This window comes from Pogoniulus pusillus, chromosome 18, assembly GCF_015220805.1.
Source record: "Pogoniulus pusillus isolate bPogPus1 chromosome 18, bPogPus1.pri, whole genome shotgun sequence".
NCBI lineage: Eukaryota > Metazoa > Chordata > Aves > Piciformes > Lybiidae > Pogoniulus > Pogoniulus pusillus.
In genome coordinates, this window is record NC_087281.1 from 6115729 (window position 1) to 6130664 (window position 14936).

Consider the following 14936-nt stretch of genomic DNA (forward strand, 5'->3'; position numbering starts at 1 on the left):
GGTTGGACTGGCTGAGCTTGGAGGTCTCTTCCAACCTGATTGATTCTGTGATTCTGCATTCAGATTGATAAATACTTTCTACTAAGCCCTTTTCTCACTGGGGCTGAGTTCTGCACCTCTGAGGAATGTACAGAACTGTAATCCAAAGTGATGTATGTTGTTATTTCAGTGTGTGAATTGCAAATTAATTTGTTAATTACAGCCATGGAATGAAGCAAAGGTGAAAAAAAGCTTGCTGTCTCAATTTCATTTATTCAGGCTACTTCAAGCTCCTTATTTAGAATAAAGGAGAATATGAAAATAATTTCCTGACCATTTTAAATATAATTCAATATAAAGGTTGATCTGTGTCTAGCTTTGAATCATGATCCAATCCCAATATAACAATTTTGTCATTTGTCACACGACATAGAAATGTGCTTTTCATATTCTAGGACAAAATTGCCTCCTTTTTTTAGGGGTGGAGTTGTTTTATTGTGGGTTTTGGGTTTTTTTAATCTTCTTGAGACTTTCTAGTGATATTTTGAAACAGATAAATTGACCAGTAGATAATGTGAAGGTAATTGGTATAGCCTCAGGATAATTCTTTGACTCTCAGATGATTATAAAGTATGAGAGAAATAAATAACTTGTTGAAAGAGGAAGGAGAATGCAGCATTCAGCCTCTTTTGCTTTCTCTTTTGTTTTCCCCCTCAGGACATTAACGTATGTATCCTTGAAAACTACCCCGAATGTTCCAATCCCAGGTTGTTTTACATCATACCATACTTCTGTGGACAGCATCCAAGATGCAGGTAAATATGTATAAGACATTTCCAGTTTGCTCAGAAAGAGCTATTGCCAACATCCTCTCAGAAACAGGCAATGAAGGGGCAAGTTATTTGAAGTCCAAAAGTGCAAATACAAAGCAGTGCTGCGTGTGGTAACTCCATTTGTATAGATTGCAGTAACAAGAGTAGTGCAAAAGGAGTAATATTGGGGTTTTTTTCTTGGTTTTACAGTCAAATAATTAGTCAAATTTGGATGTGTTTGCGTGGAGAAGCTTTTTTCTGGGTTGGTGAGGTGAGGTGGCCAAGAGAGCCAGTGTCATCCTGGCCTGCATCAGGAACAGTGTGACCAGCAGGATAAGGGAGGTTATTCTGCCACTGTACTCAGCACTGCTCAGGCCACACCTTGAGTGCTGTGTCCAGTTCTGGGCTCCTCAATTCAAGAGAGATGTTGAGGTGCTGGAAGGTGTCCACAGGAGGGCGCCAAAGCTGGTGAGGGGCCTGGAGCACAGCCCTGTGAGGAGAGGCTGAGGGAGCTGGGGGTGTGCAGCCTGCAGAAGAGGAGGCTCAGGGGGGACCTCATTGCTGTCTACAACTACCTGAAGGGAGGCTGTAGCCAGGTGGGGTTGGCCTCTTCTCCCAGGCAACCAGCAACAGAACAAGGGGACACAGTCTCAAGTTGTGCTGGGGGAGGTCTAGGCTGGATGTTAGGAGGAAGTTGTTGCCAGAGAGAGTGATTGGCATTGGAATGGGCTGCCCAGGGAGGTGGTGGAGGCACTGTCCCTGGAGGTGTTCAAGCAAAGCCTGGATGAGGCACTTGGTGACTTGGTGCCATGGTCTGGTTGCCTGGATGGGGCTGGGTGCTAGTTTGGACTGGCTGATCTTGGAGGTCTCTTCCAACCTGCTTGATTCTATGATTCTATGATTTTGTGTGCTTATTACTTCTTTTACCTGTACTGCAGCTCTGTCACCTATGTTTTAGTTCTGCTCAGGTGCTTCTATCAGGCCTATATAATTCCAGATTGCAGTGTCTGTGTAAGACATAGTAATCATCCTTGCAGCTATGTAAAGTGCTGTCATTTCCTACTGCTGTAAGTGAGCTAGCTCGTTTTGGCTGCATCTGTTCAGCGTTCTCATACCGGTGTGTTACTGATACTGCATGGTATTCTTGCTTGCTGTGCAGTAATATGTGAATATAAAACACTTTCTTGTTTTCCAATGCTTCTGTATTGTTTATCACAGCATTTTCTTTATCAGGTTTCTTCAAATTCAAGGTATTTTATTTATTTATACCACTGCTGCTGCATCTCCATCGTGGCACAACTGCACATTTCTTTTAAAACCCACACTTTTTCTTCTAGGAGTAACAACAAGTTAAAGTATGTTCCTTCTTGTATCATAGAATTGTCAAGGCTGGAAGAGACCTCGAGAATCATCTAGCTCCAACCTCCCTGCCACAGGCAGGTACACCTCACGCTAGATCAGGTTGCTCAGAGTCCCATCCAGCCTGGCCTTGAAAACTTCTAGGGATGGGGCTTCTACCACCTCCCTGGGCAACCTGTTCCAGTGTCTCACCACCCTCATGGTGAAGAACCTCTGCCTAACATCTGATTTGAATCTACCCACTTCTAATTTTGCTCCATTCCTCCCAGTCCTATCACTACCTGACATCCTAAGAAGTCCCTCACCAGCTTTTTTGTAGGCCCCCTTCAAATACTGGAAGGCCACAATAAGGTCTCCTCAGAGCCTTCTGTTCTCCAGACTGAACAGCTCCAAATCTCTCAGACTGTCTCAGGTGCTAAGTACCTTTGCTGTAAAATCCTGCTTTAGTGTTTTTGTCACCAATGAAATTATGATTAGAAACAAAGGAAATGCACAGCTTTGTTTTCATTACAAGTTTTTTTTCCTTACATTGGCCTCATTTGCAGATGCTTATTGTTGCACCTTTAGCCTTGTGTGAGTAGTCCCATTAACAGCAGTTGCATCCATTAATACTTTCACAGCACACCTCTATGAAGTTTCCCAGCAGTGTGTTGTAGCTACTGTTTTGTAATTTGTACATCTGTCTCCTATGATTGTCCTTGTTCTTCTTCAGCTTCTTCTTAGTCTCACAAGCATCTGCAAGAAGGCAGCTCATAGTATTTCTTAGGACACTGCTCTTCCACATCATGAATAGTGCACAGGAGGTGGCTGGATAGGGCTGGGAGATAGGTTGGACTGGATCATCTTGGAGGTCTCTTCCAACCTGGTTAATTCTATGATTCTATGATAGGGAGTGAAAAACCTTCTCTGAGTCTGCTCTGATAGGAATGTAAAGCTTTTCCACATCATCAAAAGAGTTTCTGACAAATGTTGTTACATTCAGTGTTGCATAAAGTCACAGAGGTGTGAACTACACCCAGCTGAATCCTGTGAAAAAGCTCATTTCCTTTAGTTTGGGACACTGGCATTATGTCCCCTATTACTATGACTGCTGACTGCTGCACCCAGGGCATAATTAATAACTGAGTTAGTCTGAGGGATTTAGGATTCATATGCTTGTCTAACCAAGTTGTGCTTCCAGGAAACTGAGAGAAGCATAACAATCTACTGGTATACTGCCAGCTTCTCCCACTGAGGGCAAAGATAGAATAGCCCTGAACTGACTTAAAACCACTGTCAATCAGAGTATCAATCTCAAATCATGTAGCAGGGCTGCAAGGCACTACAGGATAGTAGAGTATCAATCTCAAGTCCTGTAGCAGGGCTGAAAGGCACTACAGGATAGTAGAGTATCAATCTCAAATCCTGTAGCAGGGCTGAAAGGCACTACAGGATAGTAGAGTATCAATCTCAAATCATGTAACAGGGCTGAAAGGCACTACAGGATAGTAGAGTATCAATCTCAAATCAGGTAGCAGGCCTGCAGGGCACTACAGGATAGTAAAGTATCGATCTTCAATCATGTAGCAGGGCTGCAAGGCACTACAGGATAGTGTGAGGAAAAGGGAAGCTTGTGGAGATGATGACAAAAGTTAGGATGAAGGACGAGGTGGGATACAGGCAGTATTCACACATGAGTTTGTGCAGGCAGTCATTGCTCAGAGCAGTCCTGATGAGGTTCAGGGACATCGCCACCCTTCAGCACCCAGGGAAGTTGTTTCTCCCATGAGATGTGTCATGCTTCTAAGTCAAACTACAGGAGTTCACAAGTCTGAGCTTATAAACAGCTTGGCAAAAGATATCTTCAGGATGGAGCACTTCCACCCAGTGATTAACCTTATTTTAATCTGATCGTGGTTTAGCACGACAAACCAATTCTAGATGTTGTGCAAGAGAGCTCAGGAAGTCACTGGGGTTTGGTGGGGATATTTCTGTGTTCTGTTAGGAGGTACAGCAGAAAATGGATTTTGATTTAGCTGTGTTCATGGCTTGAATTTCTGAAGAAAATGCAGATTTAATTCTTTATTTTCTTCCTCCATTAATTTCATCTAGAGAGCCTGGCGAGTGGGCACTCGAAAGAGCGAAGCTGAACGTTAATGAGAATTTTCTGCTTGTGGGCATTCTGGAGGAGTTGGAAGATGTGCTGCTTTTATTAGAAAGATTCTTACCTCATTATTTCAAGGATGTGCTCAGCATCTACAAAAATCCAGGTAACCTTCCCTATTCAAAAGCTCTTCTTACAGAAACTTTGGCAAAGTCTGCGTGGCCAACAAAAGGTAGGGGGTGGGGGGTGTGTGTCGTCTTCACTCCTTTTTAAAGAGTAGATTTGATTGATGGAGAATGTACATATTCTGCTTTTATTCTTAAGGTTTGTGGTGGATTAGGGACTTTCCTCTGCGCTGTTTGAAATTCATCAGACTGCCTCAGAGGGCTTGGAAGTAAGGTGAAGCTGTATTTACACCATGTCAAAATTTACAAGCATACCTACACAGTATATACAACTATTTACAAATATATACAAGTTAGCAATAACACAGAAATCCAAACTCCCCCGCAGGCAAACTGCCCACCCACTCTTTTCTCTCCCCCCTCTACCTCAGATGGACATAAACGTGAGCAAAGCAGAAGGCAGCAGCAGCCAGCACACCTTAGGTGCTAGCTGCCGAGATTAGAGAAGAGACATCAAAGCAGATCGGGGTTAAAAGGGAAGTGATTAGATCTAACAACACAGACCAGACAGAGAAACGAACAGGGCAATGTCCCAGGACAAAGTGAGGAAATGTTGTTTGTGTTTTGACTTGTTATCCTTCTCAGCAAACCAGTCAATGATATAGACACCATCGTTATTCTCTTTTCAACACCAGTGATCCAATTAGCCTCAAACCAGCACAAGGTGCTGTGTGGTTTTCATACCTGGGCAAGCACTTGTTGCACCAAGCATATTGCCATATCCCAGAAGGTTTCCCATGTACCCCTAGAGTGGCTTTTTCTTCTTTTAATTCTTTCATACTCTTACATAATACTGTCAAAATGTTCTCAAAACAACGTTTGCACTGTCTGTTGGGTAGGTAACCTTCAACACCAAACACTGGAGATCCTCCAGTACAAGGATATTTCTTTGTAAGCTTGACTAAGAGTTTAAATGAACTTAGCCTTTAGTTAAACTGAATTTGGGTAAAGTACAAATAAGAATGCCTGTTTACAGTACAAAGCATATTGAGGAAGAAGACTTAGGAGACTTGATTAGAGAAACAAAATCAGAGAACATTTAATCTGCTCCTTAATTTGCCCCCCCATAGTCAGTTGAAAGGGTTCTCTCTTCTCAGCATCAGTCCATCCCCCTGGTGCTTATTTATTGCTGACATCTTTAGAAGACAGTCTGCTGTTTTATGCCTAAACCAAGAAATAGGACACTTCTGTGGGGCTGTGCATATCATTCTGGCAGAACTGATTTCCTGCTTACATTTGGCTAGGCCATCAACATGGATCTGAACCCGGCAGGGCTAAAACTTCCCTTCTTGCTTGCTTACTCCTTTGCCTTCATGGCAGTGTGAAATGCCTACAGCCACTGAAATGTGTGCTTTGTACCAAGTTGTATATTAAACACATGGGTCAAAATTTCCATGTGCAGTGTGTGCAGCTGATGGCTGGCTTTTGAGTGAGAGCAGTGACAGCAGTAATCAGCCACTGGAGAGCTTTCTGTCCGTAACCAGGAATTATGGGTGGCTCTCCACCAATCCCTCCTTCCTGGAGGCATCTTTGAAAACGCTGTATTTAGCAATGGTATTGCAGGGAAACTGTGGCATTCCTTCTCTGAACATGATTTCAGTGGGTCATTCGCTGCTTGCAATAAGGCAGGTGAGGTGGCTGTGTAGAAGTTGTGAGTGTTACTTCACTGTGGTGCTGTGTTCATAGAGCTGTTTCACCCAACAGCAGACTTTAGGAGAGCAATGGTATAGTATAGACATGATACCAGTGACCAGTTTGGGGCCAGTTACTTCTCTCTTCTTTTTATGCTGAAAAACAGAACTAGCTGTGTTTGTAGGATGTGCAAATCCTAAAGATTTGCACAATTCAGTCTCTAGGGTTTCCCCTTGAATATGTTAGATGAAAGGGAGGCAGAGGATCAGCAGAAAGAGGCTCTCTTTGCAGTGAGCAGGCTTTCTTTGGGGAATCTATAGGACTCCTTCAGCTGTTCTGTGCAGTCTATTAGGGAAACTAACAGCACTTATGGTCTTAATTTTCATGAGGGTGCCCTAAAATTCCCCATGTATGAGATCAGCAAGTTCTGAAGAACTTGTTAAGTGATGGGTAATCTTTCTCTTATCTGTGCATATTGCAGTATCTGGGGGAGATTGGATCCCTTATTCAGGACCCTGATTTCCTCTGGGATTTCATGTGTAAGTGTGGTCTCATGTCATGCTGAAATATCCACTTCTTTCCTTCAGTGTTCCCTATGTGGACAAAAGTTTTGTTTCATTTTTCCCATTCGGTTATTGACAAGGAAGAACAGAAAGGAAAACCATTTTCTTGTGTTAACTCTCTCCTCCTCTTTTCATATGTTCATGTGTGGTTTTTTTCTTCAATCATTAAGTATTTTCAGGTTATTTCTGGGTTGGTGATAAGGCTTACAAAAAAACTTCACAGAATCAGCCAGAGAGGGGAAAAAAAATAATTCAAGTGCTGTGCAAGAAAGCCTACATAATTCTCCTCAGGGCATCTTAGCCCTGATCTGCAACACCCTCTGCTGTTGCCTCATGAAGTGCTGGGAAGAGGAGATGTTTTTCTGCCCAGGCGTGTGGTGATCCCACAAAGCAGCAGATACTTTGGACCAAGAGTGACCTTTTGTTGCAGCTAACACTTGCAAATTAAATCTAGACAAGTGCAGTTTTGTCTGTTGACTTCCTGAACCACCCAAGATATTCTCATGCCAGCCTTTCCTCTTTTCATATAAAGAAAAGAAAGCTCTTCCAGAATTTACCTTTTAACAGTTGCATATATTGAGGTGAGGATAACACAGTGAGGGATGGTGTGTAGAAAAGTGCTTCACTTCCAGGGCAATGAATCCCTGCGCCAGAACCGGGCTCATAGAGCTGCATCGAAACGGTGAGTAACTGAATGATGCCAGTTGCCATACAGAGCTGCTTCAGGGGATTACATAGGCTGGAAAGCAGAGTAGGAAAACAGTCATTGCTGTCTCACCAATATCATAGTACAAACCAAATTAAAAGTGCCTACCTCTTGCTGTCATAGGAAGCAAATGGCTGGATGTTATCAAAGCCTTAAAATCTCATGTGCATTTAATATATGTCTGTGGGTGGCCTGGGTTAAAACTGTTCTTCTTCTCAAAACTGGGACCTTGCTCCCTCAGGCACCTTGAGTGGGTACCAGATCACTACAGCAAAGCTCTTATTAACAAGAGCCTTCAGTATAGCTTGATCCAAATAAAACCCAAGAAATCTCGACACTTTCTCTCTTCCCTGCTTCTTTGAACCATGCAAGCCATAATCAAGTGTCTTTGGTTTGGTGTCTGTAGTAAAATTTATTAACGTGAGGCAGTATGTATCAACATGTACTGAGGAGTGGAATGGGCTGCACGGGGAGGTGGTGGCATCCCCATCCCTGCAGGTGTCTAAGAGGAGTCTGCATGAGGCACTTAGTGCCATGAGTTAATTAGAAGGGTTAGGTGATAGGCTGGACTCGATGATCCTAGTTAACCTGGTTAATTCTGTGATTCTGTGTTCTTGCTCAGTGTCCTCTCCTAGCTAGAAAACAAAGCCTGTCGCTTTCATACCTTCAAAACTACTTTGGTGCTGCTGTTCTAAATCAGAAGATGAGTAAAACTGTGGGTCTGTGACCAGCTATGTCAAAGAGCTCAGAAATGTGAGCGCAGGTGTCTGTGTAGGTCATGGCACAGGTAACTGCTTAACGCAACATGACTTCGTGCAAAGTGCTTTTGTCAGCGATAATAATGACTGGTTTCACTGGCAGAAAGGAACTGGAGAGATGAGAAACCTGAAACAATCGAGGGAGTGAAGTGTCGTTGAGTTGTTCAGCCATCATCACTAACAGTTAGTGAGGTTTTCAGTGCATTTTGCTTGTCAGCTCCTGTGCTGGCTTTTTCTTTGCTTTATATGATCCCACATTTTTAAATTGACAGTGCTGCATGGCAGGAAATTTCCGTGTCAGAGGACATTAGGAAGCTAATTTTCTTCATTGCATTAATAAAAGTGTTGCCTTCAGCTAATTCATGTGCCAAGTACTTTGATTTGCAACGAAATGTGAAAGCTCTTTGTGGAGCTAAAGTTTTCATTGGAACCAATCTGGTTTTATCTTGCAAAATAGTTCAGAGCTACAGGCTTCCTGTTTTTCTCCTTTTCCAATCTCTTTTTGAAATTGATATTGATAGCAAGTCAAGAATTGACTGTCTTTTTTGATGCCTGTCTTGCCCAAGGTGGCAGACCAAGCTCTTCCTGCCTTAACAGCCAGAGCTGTTAGAACAGAAGAGACGAGATCAAGTGGGGCTTGGCAGCAGATGGATTATGGAATAGATAAATGGGTAGAACTAAAAAATGAAATGAAATATTGCTGTGTTTTGTTAACAGAGTAAAATTTAGCTCAGTGTTTTCTTCTTCTTTTCTTCAGCATTGAAGCAGATAGGGTCCAACTGCAGTTTGTGTTGACTTGACATTTGGGAGTTTTCCTTGATTCTTTGAACGGCCTGAAATGATTATGGCATAACTTCACGTGTAAAAATTCTCTGCGCTCTCAGGAGCAGAACTGAAGGAAAAATAATGGGTCAGCCCTGTTCATTTTTGCTGGCTACAGCTCACTTCCATGGCCTGGCTGGTAGCCAGAGTGCAGAGATTGCTTACAGAGTTTCTTCTGGAAATGGGCACATGTGGGTTTCTTATGCTTGATGGTTTTAAGGAGGACAAAGTCCATACCATACACAGAAAAGCACAGAATTTTCTTCTGCCTTGTCACCATCTGTGAGGTGGGGTAAAAGCTAGCAGCATTTGACCCAAAAGAAAAGGCAATCAGATGGTTTTTGTGAGGAATAGCCTCACCTTGCCGCAGCACTTCCCAAAATGTCTTTGCTGCCAGAAGCCCTTCCAAATACGGGGTGGGGGGGGAGGAATTCTTTGTTTCTTGAAAGTTAACATTTTGTGTGGGGACTGTGGAGATCCTATTGTAGTGCAAAAAGACTGACTTAAGCTTTTCAAACAGTGAATTTTATTGAGTGTAATGAAATTACTCAAACTGTCAGCTGTAAGGAAATATAGTATCACAGTATCATCAGGGTTGGAAGAGACCTCACAGATCATCAAGTCCAACCCTTTACCACAGAGCTCAAGGCCAGACCATGGCACCAAGTGCCACGTCCAATCCTGCCTTGAACAGCTCCAGGGATGGCGACTCCACCACCTCCCCGGGCAGCCCATTCCAGTGTCCAATGACTCTCTCAGTGAAGAACTTTCTCCTCACCTCCAGCCTAAATCTCCCCTGGCATAGCCTGAGGCTGTGTCCTCTTGTTCTGGTGCTGGCCACCTGAGAGAAGAGAGCAACCTCCTCCTGGCCACAACCTCCCCTCAGGTAGTTGTAGACAGCAATAAGGTCACCCCTGAGCCTCCTCTTCTCCAGGCTAACCAATCCCAGCTCCCTCAGCCTCTCCTCGTAGGGCTGTGCTCAAGGCCTCTCCCCAGCCTCGTCACCCTTCTCTGGACACGCTCAAGCATCTCAGTGTCCCTCCTAAACTGGGGGGCCCAGAACTGAACACAGTACTCAAGGTGAGGTCTAACCAGTGCAGAGTACAGGGGCAGAATGACCTCCCTGCTCCTGCTGGCCACACCATTCCTGATGCAGGCCAGGATGCCACTGGCTCTCTTGGCCACCTGGGCACACTGCTGGCTCATGTTCAGGCGGGTATCAATCAGCACCCCCAGATCCCTCTCTGTCTGGCTGCTCTCCAGCCACTCCGATAGTGTTCATATGTAAAATGTACTGGGTTTTTTTTTTCCTTTCTTAATGCAGTTCTTCTTAAGATTTATTTACAGGGAATGTTTTAAACCACAGTAGTAATTTTATCCTGGGTAGTGTAAACCTGCTGATTTTTGAGTCCCATTCTGTTCATGAATGCCAGGGGCACAGTCTGACAGTTTCTGTTTAGAAGAAGAAATAAGGGCAAGTAATCTTCTGCTTCTGAGTAGTCTGCCTGCTTCATGAGCTGTGTTTCCTGGAGAGGGTTGTGACTGTTATGTGGAAAGGGAATATATTGGCTCATCTCTTGTGCACGAATGCACGATCCTCTCTCTCACAAGCATCCACACTCTTGAGGTGAGAATAAAGCAACCTGGAATAGGTTCAGTTTAAATGCTGAGATTTTTTTTCACATCATTTCTTTGCACCTGCTACATTCTTAAATCGGAATTTGGGGAAACTTTGAATGCATTCAAATGCTCAGAAACTCTAAACATACTGTTTTACTTTTGCCTTACGCTCTGAAACAGCCTTCTGCTTCCCCTAAATGATATTCTCAAGAGGAATTGCTGTGCACGAAAACTTCTTACAGAAGAGGGGAAATTTACATTTCCTATGAAGGTAAAACAGGAGGTTGGACTTGGAACATAGCTAACTGCATAATATGTCTGTGGCAGGTTCCCATCCATTGTCTGAAGGGAACTGTGTGTGTGACTTAAGAAGTTTTTGTCCAGAAGGTGGTGTAATCTCCCTGCATGTGTAGGACTTTAGGGGACTTGAATGTCCTGCCAGTGGTAACAGCACATGCGAATGTACATTCTGCTTGGGTGGCGTTTTCTCCTTTGTCACTCAACATCCTGTTCTGAAAATAGAAGTAGGAAATGTGAACAAACCATTCCCTCCTTCTCCCCCCGAAGCCTGAACTTTCAAACTTACACAGAACACCACTCTGAACAATGCCTATGACGAAGCAGGCAGCTTAAGCTCTAGCAGGAGTGCTGAATTGTATTTGTGTTTCTTGTAAAAGAAAGTTCACCTCCATCTGTGTGCAAGGAAGGCAGGGAAAGATGAATAGGCAGTCGCAGAGCTTCTCTCTGGGGACGCTGTGCCAAATTAGCTTGATGGAGTCTAAGATATTCTGCGCAATGCATCCGCACCTCCATTTGGGTCATAAAGCTTAAGGTAGTATTAGAAGCTGTAGATCCATTCTTTAGCTTTTCAGCCATGAACATACAAGGTTTGGAGAGGAGGGACAAAACTGGACTGCCCAGTCCAGGATGCCTTGAAGTTGGTGGATGCACCGATCACTCGTGTGCACAGTCAGCCGAATTACCCTTTCTTTTTCCAGTTCCATAACAGAATCATAGAATCAACCAGGCTGGAAGAGACCTCCAAGATCAGCCAGTCCAGCCTAGCATCCAGCCCTAGCCAGTCAACTAGACCATGGCACCAAGTGCCTCATCCAGTCTCTTCTTGAAGACCTCCAGGGACCGTGCCTCTACCACCTCCCTGGGCAGCACATTCCAATGCCAATCACTCTCTCTGCCAACAACTTCCTCCTAACATCCAGCCTAGACCTCCCTTGGCACAGGTTGAGACTGTGTCCCCTTGTTCTGTTGCTGGTTGCCTGGCAGAAGAGGCCACCCCCCACCTGGCTACAGCCTCCCTTCAGGTAGTTGTAGACAGCAATGAGGTCCCCCCTGAGCCTCCTCTTCTCCAGGCTAAACAACCTCAGCTCCCTCAGCCTCTCCTCATAGGGTAATGAATACAGAAAAAATATGTTGTTTTCAGAGGTGTCAAGTGCCATTATGGGTAAACTTAAGAGTTTTGTGAGTAGAAGCTCCTGGAAGGATTTGAGTGCTTCCTCATGCCTGTTTTTCAAAGTATCTGCTAGGTCTTTGGAAGATCAGTCTCAAGCTCAACTTCTCTGTAGCAGGTTCTGCAGCAAAGGTTGGCAGCTCGCAGCTGCTGTTGGTCTTGTTCTGCCGAGGAGGGTAAAAGCCACAGCAGACTCTGTGTTGCACGAGAGTCATAGCTGTGGCACCTAAAGATTTATCCAAGATATTATCAGTCTTACTGTTAAAATGCAAGCAATGGCTAAGGTGTGGCAAGGGAGCTTGGCATGACTTTCCAAGCCTGCGTGGAGCCTGTATGCATCCAGGCTTAAGTCCACTTTATTTACTGTTCCCTGCTGGCACATACTTGTTAGGTTGGAGTTATTCTGTATGTGTATGATTATACAGCAGGGCACTTGCCTGTAAATACATCATCAGTTCCAGAATAGATGTTGCATTTTGAGACAAAAAAGTGGCAAAGCTGACAGTGTGTCATGACAATGGCAATCAGTTCAGGTAAGCCTGCTCCCTGGGGGGAGTGTAATTTATAGTCCATCTATCCAATATGTTACTATGATTCTGCTTTCTCCTGGAGGCAAGATGGGAGGTTGGTTTTAAGGCCAGCAGCACCAACAGGAATCATTTAGATCAGGTGAGAAATTGATCATGTTCTATATTGGCAGGGGGGTTGGACTTGAAGGGCTCCAGAGGTCCCTTCCAAGCCGTGACATTCTATGAACTGTGAATTGGTGAGTCAGGACAATGGACGTGATTCATGATTTAGAGAAATGAGGAAGGGCAGTGTTGATCCACACTAACCCTGTCCAGCGCTTCTGGCATTTGAGGAGGTTGGCTGCCTTCCAGGTCTCACCACTCAACACGACAAAGAAGGATATGGTTTCTCTTCTTGGCAATTACAATGCAGACTCTTAAATCCTTGCCTTAGGCTTGAATTTTCTTGGGACATGACTTTGTAGAGGCTCTGCTCAGAATGAGTTGTAGTGGAAGGTGAAGTCCTTGTTGCCTTAAATCATCCTTTGAAACATCTAGACCAAATGTTGCTCTTCTACTGAAGTCTGTAGGCACGTGAGCTCCTAAAACAGCTCCAGCAACATGCAGTACATTGTAGAGCAAGGCTAAGTATGCTTTACAGAATGGCTGGCCCTTTCCTTGCTTTGAGCTGCAACACACATCGTACCTACAGAGCCTGTGCTCTGCCTTCTGACTTTTTCCTATTGCTCTCCACTACCTTTTTCATAGTGCATCTTCCCATCAACCAGCAAGATGCCAACCATCTGAAGCCAAATAGAGTTTGCTTTTCTGCATGCTTCTGTCTGGGCTTCTCTGTCATGAGCAGTTTCCCCTCTAAACTTTGTGCATAATGCATGTATACCTGTAGGTTTATGGAGGCTGAGCCCATCTATGGCACTGCCTTCATCTTGAAGTGCAACCTCAAAAGACTTCAGCCTCCAGATTGTGTATTTCATCCCACATCTACATGATGCTTGCGTTGTTTCAATTTTCTTTCATCAGATCTATTGATGGCCTGTCTGGTTTGGGGCTTAACCCACACAGATGTAATTTCATACTTCATTGCAGCAAAAACAAGACTTGTTTGTGGTCTAAATCTCAAGAGGTCAGTCAGCCAAACCTTTGCATCCCACATGTCAAGAATTCATGTGTGGTTTTCTGTGTGTCAGGCGATCATTTTGTAGGGTTAGTGCTGGTATGTTTCAAGCAACTGTCATGTTTATCTGATGAGCATATCAGTCACTAAAAAATGTCATGGTTTATAACAAGGCTTGATTCCCTGGTGCATCTCTTGAATGTTTCCTGTTCCTAGTATAGCAGAATGAAAAACCTGTGGACAAGCAGCTTTGTTAGAAGTCTGGCAGAGGAGGAAAGTGCATTTGGATACAGTAATAGCTGAATCTCATAAATATTCCAGGGTCACTGATGACAAAGCACCACAAACATTTTAATGACAGACAATTGAAGCTTGCAATGACAGTTCATCCCTTCTTGGATAACTTACTAAATAAAATCATAATGCTGTTTTAATCAGTAACATTCCAGCTAAACCTCTGTTACTGCTTCTGCTTTTTAAAATAGCATTTGAAGAAAAATTGAAACAGTAACAGCTAATACGAATTACTCCAGGTGGGGTTGGTCTCTTCTCCCAGGCAAGCAGCAACAGAACAAGGGGACACAGTCTCAAGTTGTGCTGGGGTAGGTATAGGCTGGATGTTAGGAGGAAGTTGTTGGCAGAGAGAGTGATTGGCATTGGAATGGGCTGCCCAGGGAGGAGGTGGTGTTGCTGTTCTGGAGGTGTTGAAGGAAAGCCTGGATGAGGCACTTAGTGCCATGGTCTGGTTGAGTGGCTAGGGCTGGGTGCTAGGTTGGACTGGATGATCTTGGAGGTCTCTTCCAACCTGGTTGATTCTATGATTTGACAGCTTTGATCTCTATTCAGACAACAGAAGGCACAGAGGAGGAGGTGGGTGGTCATTAAATCACAGTTAATAAGCCTGCATCTATTCCCAGCTGCAACTCCAAGTACATTTTTACAGGTCTTTGTTTCACCTATATGGAAACAAGCAAGTTGTACAGGGTGGCAGAGACTTGAGTCTGAAAATCTTCCATTAATCAGAGGACTGAAGCAGATGAGAATTTGGTTTGGTTGTCATTGTGCCACACAGCATGCTTTCAGGGGCAGTGTTTAGGGAGAAACATCTTCCAACAGAAAGCTCAGCATATTTGACATTGAAGGCACAGGAACAGTGTGGAGCAGACCACAGAGCTGACTATTCTCTTCGTTTTTCAGATCATATTTTCAGTCTTGAAATGAGGCTTCTGTATTTTACCCTCAGACTGATCTTAAGTCCTGCCCTTTCTGTCAGTGACAGAACAGGCTATAGGTTAAGCAAACTAT

General features: G+C 44.0%; 1 protein-coding gene across 1 annotated transcript in view; it reads left to right on the forward strand.

The window, feature by feature from the left end:
* Window positions 1-14936, forward strand: part of UST (uronyl 2-sulfotransferase) — a 178722-nt gene that overhangs the window by 138040 nt on the left and 25746 nt on the right. The window contains exons 6-7 of the mRNA XM_064158284.1: window positions 697-794; window positions 4242-4399. Of these exons, the coding sequence (XP_064014354.1) occupies window positions 697-794; window positions 4242-4399 (256 nt within the window). The remainder of the gene's footprint in view (window positions 1-696; window positions 795-4241; window positions 4400-14936) is intronic.